The 10,144-nt window shown below is 40.8% G+C and overlaps 1 protein-coding gene across 3 annotated transcripts in view; it reads left to right on the plus strand.

The window, feature by feature from the left end:
* Positions 1 to 7,012, plus strand: part of LOC128609999 (adhesion G protein-coupled receptor A3) — a 36,576-nt gene extending 29,564 nt beyond the window's left edge. For all 3 annotated transcript variants that reach the window (XM_053628990.1, XM_053628991.1, XM_053628992.1), the window contains 6 exons: positions 1,483 to 1,691; positions 2,043 to 2,167; positions 2,533 to 2,656; positions 3,886 to 4,031; positions 4,221 to 4,316; positions 5,178 to 7,012. In XM_053628990.1, coding sequence (XP_053484965.1) covers positions 1,483 to 1,691; positions 2,043 to 2,167; positions 2,533 to 2,656; positions 3,886 to 4,031; positions 4,221 to 4,316; positions 5,178 to 6,657 — 2,180 coding nt within the window. In that variant the 3' untranslated portion in view covers positions 6,658 to 7,012. The remainder of the gene's footprint in view (positions 1 to 1,482; positions 1,692 to 2,042; positions 2,168 to 2,532; positions 2,657 to 3,885; positions 4,032 to 4,220; positions 4,317 to 5,177) is intronic.
* The last annotated feature ends 3,132 nt before the right edge of the window (positions 7,013 to 10,144 follow it).

A 10,144-nucleotide genomic window follows, 5' to 3' on the forward strand; every position in this document is an offset into this window, starting at 1 on the left:
CTGAGAGGTCTGTGTAGGGGTGGACAAATAAATTTAATACCTAGGCCACCACACAAGTGAAAGCTCCATTGTTCTGCCCTGTCACATGTTTTATTCGCCTGGGAATTTAACTGATTAGGCTAAAAAGTGGTAGCGAATGTAATATAATATAACCTGTGATAAGCTAGGTAGCTAGTTTATTGCACTGATACAGACTAAAGGAAACAAATCCATATATGAATTCAACCCTGGCAAAAATTATGGAATCATGGATGTTCATCCAGCTAAACAAATCACAGATATGACACAAAACAATTTTTGTTTAATAGCTGAACATTTTGGTCAATGCACAGGTGTTCACTGAAATTTTGGACACTTTTCTCATTCCATCGATAGAAAATAGGTTTGCTGATGAAGTCATTTTTTCAGGATGATAATACATCTTGCCACAGAGCAAAAGGCATTAAAGCTTTTCTTCAGGAAAGGCAGATCAACTCAATGCCATGGCAAGCTAACAGTCCGGAGCTCAATCCCATTGAAAATTTATGGTGGGAATTTAAGAAAATTGGTCCATGACAAGGCTCCATCCTGCAAAGCTGATCTGTCAATTTCTATTTGAGACAGCTGGAACCAGCTTGATGGATTTTGTTTTTCATTAGTGTAGTTCAGGCTGTCATAAAAGCCCGAGGAGGAGCAGCAAAGATTTTTTTGTTGTTGATGATTCCTTAATTTTTTTCTCTACTTGAGCTGGGAAAATGCCATTAATTAAAACAATGTTATTTAATTTCATTAAGGTTTGTTTCATGAAGCCACAATGTTTATAGCTATTAAACAAAAATGTATTGTGTCATATCTGTGATTTCTGTATTTGTCACGATGTTAAAGAGCTGAGTGAACATCCTTTAAGTGTGGTGATATCATCATTTTTGCCAGGGGTTGTATTATCCTCTTCTAGCAAAGTTTGTAATGTAGAACATCATGTTTGCGTCCTTGACACAAAGTCATTAGCCAGTGTTTCTGTTCTTGCATCACACATAAAAGATACTATAGATGTTGGGTTAGCATCTTTGTTTTCTCTCCATCTATTTAAGGATGTCATCTTTGTGCTGCAGTTTATATTGCTCAGATTCACCAGCATTTCTTCATACCTGCGTATGAATCAACGCAATACAAATGCATACAAATAAAAAATACATTACGATGTAATGCAAAAAAACAAAAACGCAACCTGACATCAAGTTTGCTTGTCCTTAGTGCCCAGGCTACTGATTTGTCCACCCAGAGTGTATAGTAAATTGCACTTGAAGGATGTTCTGGGGTTTTTTTTTTGTTTAGTTTTTTATTAATAACATGCAAAAATATGACTGTCATTCCACTCTTACTTCTGAAATGTATCATAAGCCAGTTCACAGGATCAAAAGATTACCCTATTGTGCATGAAGATTTACTTCTAGTCGCATTGATATGAACGCGTGTGAATGTCCTCCTGTGTGTCACTTTCAGATGGAATCTCTCTGCAGTCTCTGCGCAGTCGGGTGAATGTGACCCTCCGGCGCTTTGGGCAGGGTTTGGACCCTGTGGCTGCACGCTGGGATTTCACTGCTCAGGAAGGTCAGGGCAGCTGGCAGTCAGACGGCTGCACCATCCTCCAGCATGACGCAAACTTCACCACACTCTCGTGTGACTCGCTCAGTAACTATGCCCTTCTGATGGTCAGTACAAACTCCGCTGACTTTAACTTTCAAAAGTCATTTATAGACTGATAACATGATGTGTTTGTCTTTTCAGTAGGAAATTATTTTGCACAGAATGTACTGACTTGCTGTTATCCTTCACCTTAGAAATGTTTGTCTTTTAGTTTGGGGGTTGCAACCTAAAAAGTCTGTGTCATTTGTCTATAAATGAACCTAACTGACTTTCTTGATAGATGTTGTCTAATTGAATAAAAGAATAATTGTTCTGACACAAGTGCAGTTTAACAAGGGGAAAAAAAACTAATTAAATATGTCGGTAGATACGCATGTGTATTAATAGAAGTTTTATTTGGTGCTTGTCTTCAACAGGATCTGACTAGGACGGAGCCCACTATGCACAGCTTTAAGCCTCTTCACCCAGTCATCTACATCACCGCTATCATGCTTAGTCTCTGTCTGCTGTCCATCATCGTCAGTTACTTTTATTACCACAAGTAAGAATACCTTCCATCCATACGGGAGATAGCAGTTAGGATCACAGTATTGAAATCTGAGTATTGAAATGGTTTGGATTGATATGTCTTCTGTCTAATTCACCTGAGACAGTTACTCTTTATTGAGCCTTGGCAGTACTAGAGCACTAGCAAATACTGAGGTTTCTACCGTAGGCAAGTACAGAACTGAGACTATGACATGCTATACTAGCAGTAATAGATCTCTGTAGTTGGACTTGAAAGGTTGAGCACTACCTGTCTGTTAGCATACAGTTTTTACATACTATCTGCTTAATGCTGGTACAGTCAACGGAAAGGTTGGATTGAACTTGCCTAATTCATTTTATTATTTTGTGTCCCCACAGGTCCGTGTGTATTAGCAAGAAGTGCTGGCACATGCTGGTTAACCTGTGCCTGCATATCCTCCTTACCTGTGCTGCATTTGCTGGGGGCATTAACCAGACCTCTTATACCAGTGTGTGCCAAGGGGTATGAGCTACATGAATATAATTCCATTCAAGCAACCTGTCCATTATAGAATTTTATCAGTCCAGTGTGGTATATTTAGCTTTATTTGTTGATAAATATCTGAATAAAATCTTCAGTTAATGAAGAGCCTCTTCATGACGTGCATGGAAAACCAATGTGCCGAAGGAATCTTGAGGCCCTTTCACACTGATCATGACGTGGTAAAGCAAAGCGAATCACTGCCAAACAGTGCTTACACACCGATTGATCACCTTCAGCTAATTCATGCTTGCACCATTCTCATTGACCGGGAATGCATTTTACGCCTGTACACTAGGTAGCACAAATTCAGCTGATCGGCCTATCGTCTCTGACAACTAAAAGAAGACTCATCACGTAAATGTTGGTGCATAGCACCACAACACAATCACAAAACTGTTAAGAAGCACAGAAACTTACTTTGAGAGGAGGAGGGAGAAGCCAGGGTGAGGATGCACACCTGGCACTGATTTGGCTAATCAGTGGGAGCGAGAGAGATAAAGGAGCAGCTGGAAGCGCCAGGGAGAGACACACACATGTGCTTTATTTTTGGCTTATGTTTGTGTGTTTTATGCTATGTTTGAGTTCTGTTGATTATTAACCTTTACGTTTATGTTCAGCTTTTTCCCGCCTCCTTGCCCGTTGTGAAGTTTGTTACACTAACTTTTCTTATTTTATGTGTATTCTACCCATAAAAAAGGGAAAGGGAGGCAGAAAGTTTTTTTTGAACAGCACCATCAAACTGTTTTAGTATGAATGAAATAATGTGAAATATAATGCAAGAACACAGTTCTTCACAGAACAATAAATAAAAATAAGAAAACCCTGTGGCTTAGTGGTTAGCACGTTCGCTTCACACCTCCAGGGTCGGGGGTTCGATTCCCACCGTGGCCTGTGCGGAGTTTGCGTGTTCTCCCCGTGCTGCATGTTCTCCGTGTTCTCCCCGTGCTGCTACCTCTGGGTACTCTGGTTTCCTCCCCCAGTCTAAAAACATGCATGGTAGGCTGATTGGCATGTCTAAAGTGTCCGTAGTGTATGAATGGGTGTGTGAGTGTGTATTGTGCCCTGCGATGGCACCCTGTCATCGCATCATACATTCACGTCGCATAATCGCATTCAGTGTGAAAGGCCCTTTATATGTATAGTGCTCCACTAATAATTGTGTAGGTATTAAGTTAGTTTGTAATTAAATGTTTATGTATATATGTCAGGTGGGCATAGTGCTGCATTACTCCACACTGGCTACAGCCTTGTGGTCAGGCGTCACGGCTCGGAACATCTACAAGCAGGTCACACGCAAGACCAAGCAATACGAAGAGCTGGACGAGCCTCCTCCCCCTCCCAGACCCATGCTGAGGTAACCACCCAGCCATTTCCCATAAAAGAGGAAGTGCATGTATAAAATTATTATCTATGCTAATATCTGTTATTGTTCTGTTTGAGATTATCAAGGATGTGTCACTAAATTATGTATTTTTGTGTTAAGCCCCTTGTTTGTCAACAGTCATGAATAAATGTATTCTTCATTTTCTTCTTTCCTATTTAGGTTCTACTTAATAGGTGGAGGCATTCCCATAATTGTCTGTGGCATAACTGCAGCTGCTAACATCAAAAACTATGGAGGTCGTCCAGGTGCACCTTAGTAAGTACAAAGTTTCAGAGCATCATAACCATTGTTTTAGGAAAGGGACTTGAGTGATCACCCCGAATCTCATGAGACTCCTGTGGGTCACTATGGAAAAAATAGATGATACAAAGCTCTTTCCATTGCTTTAAATTAGCTGAACTGCCTACATGGCTCTTTCAAACATATGGAAAAGTTTAGCAATTTTGTGCACTTGCAAAGATTTGACATAGTGATTCCATGTCTGCATTGTACTGTGCTTGTATGGAAGGGGATGTACTTGCCAGTGCGATTCAGGGAATAGACACCAGTTAAACCTTTAATTGACACAGTTGATGTATTCATAGTTATGTATACTTGCAAGTTTTTTTGGCATATGCCACCCACACGTTGCAATGTGAATAATGAATACTTTGCCGAGGCAATAACTTGAGGCACTCTGAAGTTATGTGAGCCTAATTATGACAGTCTATTTTTAGTTAAAGCCTAGTCGTCCCATGTCTGCCAGTTTCACAGCCTCTCATTTCTTCACTACTCAGTAGTGATAACTGTTTGGATTGTGTAAGAGAAGAGTGATTTGGAAATCTGTACCATCTGAACTCAACATTTAATTTAAGTTGTGTGATAAATGCATGGATAAGGAACACTAAGCAGACATCTGTTTATTTAGAAAGGAAAAATAAAACAGAAATGTTTGACCATATTCCTAATTGTACATTATTAATATTCTGCTCCATTGTGTCCCGATCTACATCTTTCTCTATACTTGAATAGTTTTAAATGAATGTAAATGCTCCGTACTAGGATTTGGTGTGCACTTTATTTTATGTGCTTTATTTGATGTACTTTATTAAGTAAATTCATGTGTTGTGTCCTCAGCTGTTGGATGGCATGGGAGCCTAGTTTGGGCGCATTCTATGGTCCCGTGGCCTTCATCATCTTTGTGGACTGCATGTACTTCCTGAGTATTCTTCTTCAGCTACGACGTCACCCAGAAAGACGCTTCGAGCTTAAAGAACAGCCAGAGGAGCAGCAAAGGCTTTCTGTGGCTGAGATTACTGGTGGTCCCACTGCCCATGCAGAGACTTCTGGGCCAATATCTCTGTCAGCACTTGAGAATGAGCATACATTCTTGGCGCAGCTGGTCGGCGTGGCCGGAGCTTTGGGACTCTACACACTGCTGTGGCTGTTTGGTGCCCTGGCTGTTTCTCAGGAGCACCCATTGGATTTGGCCTTCTCCTGCCTCTTTGGTGTGGCTGCTTTGGCCCTGGGAGCCTTCCTTGTTGGCCACCACTGTATTACACGGCAAGACATGCGTCGCCACTGGGCACAGGCCTGCTGTCTTGGACACCACAGGTATGCTATGCAGGTTGACGCCCTCCTGGCACCGATGACCGGGGCCTCCGGGGATGGGTCAACGAATACAGGAAATGGAGAGATAGCACGTTGCCATACTAGTGGAACCGAGTCATCTTGTACCAATAAGAGTGTACCGAGTGTGCGCAACTCCACCCAAGGCTGCAAGCTGACCAACCTGCAAGTAGAAGCAGCTCAGTGCAAAGCAGTTCCTGCACCAACCAATGGCACTGCTCTATTAGACAATAGCTTAACCGAGCACTCATTGGATAATGAGATCAAGATGCATGTTGCTCCAGTTGAAGTCCAGTATCGTCCCAATATTAGCAGTAATGGTCACCCTGGAATGGGGAGTGCCAATGGCAGCATCAACGGACACCCCGGGAGACACCACAAGAATCGAGCACGGGCGCACCGTGCGAGCCGACTCACTGTTTTGCGGGAGTATGCCTACGATGTGCCCACCAGTGTGGAGGGCAGCGAGCATAGCACCCCCCAGAGACGCCACCACCATGAAAGCCTACATGCCCGCAACAGCCGCCGTGCTGCATACCTGGCATACCGCGAGCGCCAACAAAGCCAGCTCCAGCAGGACAGCAGCGACGCTAGTGCCAGCCTTCCCCGTCGCACCCGCCAGTTCGACAGGGGTGCCAACAAAGGCACAGGCTCCAGCATTGGCAATGGCCTTGGGAATAGCCGTCTCCGGAACAGTCTGGGAAGTGGTCTTGGTAGTGGGACAATTAACAGCCAAAGCAACGGTGTTAGTAATGGATGTGTAGCAGGGGAGGAAGCTGAAACTGAATTGTCAAGCTCAGTCAAAGACTGCCCAAAGCAGCCCCTCCCTGTCGAACTGGAAGTTCAGCCAAAGTCATATGGGCTAAATTTGGCATCAGAAAATGGACTCGCTAAAAGCTCAGAAAGGCAACAGAACCGGTCACCTCTTAATACAGACAGCTCAGCTACCATTAAGACTGGTTTGTGGAAACATGAAACTACAGTGTAGCAAAAGTTCCTACGTCAGAGACTGCTATTTACACTTTTTCTGTCTAACTGTGAACCTTTTTTTTTTTTTTTTTTTTAATAATTATTTTCTTTTTGGACAGTATATTTTTAAGTGTTTGAAGAAAACAGAATTTATACATGAGTTGTTTTGAAGAAGTCACCTCTTAGTATACCACTTGCTAATTGTTATAGATGATCTACAAATTATCTATTTTTATATCATTTATTTCATTTTCACATCTGCACATGATTTTGTATGATAAGGTGCATAGCATTTGGGCATAGATAGGGTTGGTCTTCTGTTCAAACCTTTTCTGGCATAATTAAGCAGTTGCAAAATAAAAATAAAAAAATGGCTCAGCTGCTTGTGTTTGATCCTGCACCACATCAAAATGAATAGCTAAGCATTCATCAGATATCATTATCCAGACTCTACTTACTGTAATTGATTCTCAACACAACATAGTATCAGTTTCCAAAACGTCATTATTTAATTGTTTAATGGAGATTGGGGTTTTGCGTCTTTCTGCTTTTCCGCAAAGGGGAGGTGCCAGTGCTGCAGTGTTAAGAACATTCTGGCCAACTACTTCCTGAATCAGCACATGCACTTCAACTGAATGCTGAAATCCCCACTGTCTCTCATACACTTTTCTCCAGTTTTGCTACAAGTCTGATATGGAATAATGGAAGCAATGCCCAGTGGAAGCAGAATGGAAGATAATTTTGCTTGGATTCAGAGGATTGATGATAAAATTCGAGTCCATTTGCAAGAAAAAAAAGTCAGTAGAGTCAGTTGTACTATATTTGACCAGTACACTAGTTAGCTAGACATTTAACTTTAAATTTCTAGTTACCTATAAGTGATTTCACACGAATGCATAATCAGAATGATTAGGCATCAGCAATACATACTAAGCTCTCACAAACTGCACAATGTTGTTTGCTTCAGTGCCTGCATCATTGCAGAGCATAGAAATAGCTCAAATTTCTTAATTGACACTATTTTTTTTTTATTCCCATGTCCTGAGCAGTGTGGGAATTTCACATTCTTATTTGGATTCTTCCAACCAGTCTGAGCTCTCTCACACCACCCACATTATCAGTATTAGAGTTCAGAACTTTTTTTGAGAAGAAAATGAATGGAAATCAAAAGCTATATACTATATTTGAGCATCTCAAATAAATGTCTTTAGGTTTATAATAATAAATGATAATGAGTCTTTATTGATCACATATACACATGCACAGTGAAATTCTTTACTTCGCATATCCCAGGTTGTTAGGAAGCTGGGGTCAGAGCAGAGGGTCAGCCATGATACAGTGCCCCTGGAGCAGAGAGGGTTAAGGGGCTTGCTCAAGGGCCCAACGGTGGCAGCTTGGCCGTGCTGGGGCTTGAACCCCCGACCTTCCAATCAGTAGCCCAGAGCCTTAACCGCCAAGCCAGTTCAGTTATGGCCCACAAGAACTTCATTTAGTGGACTGGATTAGAACCATTATTGTGCCAGTGCCAGCCAGTGGGCCATATGATTGACACTCCTGGGCTAGTGTTTGTGTGGTGAAACACCTCTGTAAATTTAAAACTCACTTTAAATGTTTCATCCACTTGATTTGAACTCTTGCATGAAGGTTAAACGATTAGTGTGGAAACTATTAAAAAGGTTAGCTGTTACCATCATCTGCCAACAGTAAAGGATAGCTCTGCCACTGAAAATGAATCAAGATGTTCATTTTCACTCTGCTAACGATTACAGGAACATTTCAGTCAGACAAATGTGTTGCCAGGCTACCTGTGAGTTTAGGGGAAAAAGAAACACTGAATAAGGTTTTGAATTGTGTGTGGGAGATTTATGACTTGACTGGTGATGAGTATCCCATGGAGATAATCATACAGTCATGCTGATGTTCATGACAAATTGAATAAATCTGTTCCTTTACCCCATATGTCCTTTATATCTTCAGAAAAGCCTAAACTGAAGTTTGTGTTCCATTTGTAAACGCACAGTATTTTCTCTGGAATTGCACATGAATGTAGAAATGGCATTAGTGTTTGATTGCAACAAATGTTAACAAAATCCTTTTTAGATAGAGTACATGTTTATGGTTCGAATAAGGCCAGTGTTTCACTCCCCTAATCCATCAATTTTTGATTACTTTTTCCTTCATGTGTAGTGTACTAAACACATTATGGGTGATGACAGAGAAGCAATGATTTAGCATATTTCAGCGCTGAGCAAATGTGGCTGTAAGAGGCAGTGGTGTGAAGAATCTGTCTCAGAAATGAAGTGTGATATTTTCCATAAAGTCGGCCCATCTGTGCCTGGTAGAATTAGTTTTGTAAAACTTTAGAAAAGAACAAATAATTTGGGTGCAGCAGCCTAATTAGGCATAAAACAAAGGCTCTAAATACTCACGCACATGCTTCTACTGTGTTTTTAAAATCATTTACAATTGGGAATTCCTGACCATTCGTCCCTGCACCAGTGCAAATGTATTTTACTACTTCATTTAATTGGTGTTTTAAGACATTAACAGGCTTGCTTAGTTTGTTTTAAGCTTTTGTTTGGGAATTGTTCCGATCACTGTCATTTAAAGAAAAGCTAGAAAGTCCTGTTCTAAGCAATGGGTTAAATACAAAACCATAACATTAAACATGTTTGGGTTTGGCATTGTTCGAGCCAGAAAAAAAACTGGAGTGTAATTTTGAACTATGACACATCAAAGACTCATCAGTTTGTTTTTCTGTACTCCAAGGTAGATCACAAAAAAATGTTCAAATGTTGTAGCCATGACATTAATCTGCATGGTAATGAAGGTCTCAGCACAACCCACATTATGAAATAGTGTACAATAGCACTTTTCAAATTTCCCCCCCAAATTTTTTTACTGCAGGTTTAATTAAGGAAACTCCGTTGTTCACATCAGCATGGTTAGCCTAATAATGACTAGCATCTGTGTACATATTTTATAATATATGAAACCTACTTTTGCAAACTTTTTTTTGCGAACTTAGGATTTTTACCCTATCTTCATACAATTGGTGTCACATTACTCGTCAGAGAACCTCAATAATGATTAAAAACACGTTTATCAAAAACATCCCAATAAATCCTAGTGGGGTGAGAGCTTGGTTTACTCAAACAGCTGTAATTCAGGACTAGCTGTATGGATTTGCTCAAAAATTGAAGGTCTTATTCAGCACTAGGTTCTGAGAAGGCTTTATCAATGTGGGGCATGGTCAGTGAAAGGGACAGAGTTAAGTTCAAATAGCTTTATCTGGAACTGTAAGTCAGATCAAGCTGAAAATTGTATTACTACACATTTTGGTAAACTGTAAATGGATTTTAAATGACTGGGTTACTTCAAAAACATGGCTGCAGTCAGACAATCAACTTTCAGCAGGCATTTCTCACAATTATATTTGTCTCATCAGAGAACTTGATAAGCATCTATGGTCTCTTAATTGTTCTGTGTAACTTGGTGAAAACTGG

The sequence above is a fragment of the Ictalurus furcatus genome, chromosome 7 (genome assembly GCF_023375685.1).
Source record: "Ictalurus furcatus strain D&B chromosome 7, Billie_1.0, whole genome shotgun sequence".
Lineage (NCBI taxonomy): Eukaryota > Metazoa > Chordata > Actinopteri > Siluriformes > Ictaluridae > Ictalurus > Ictalurus furcatus.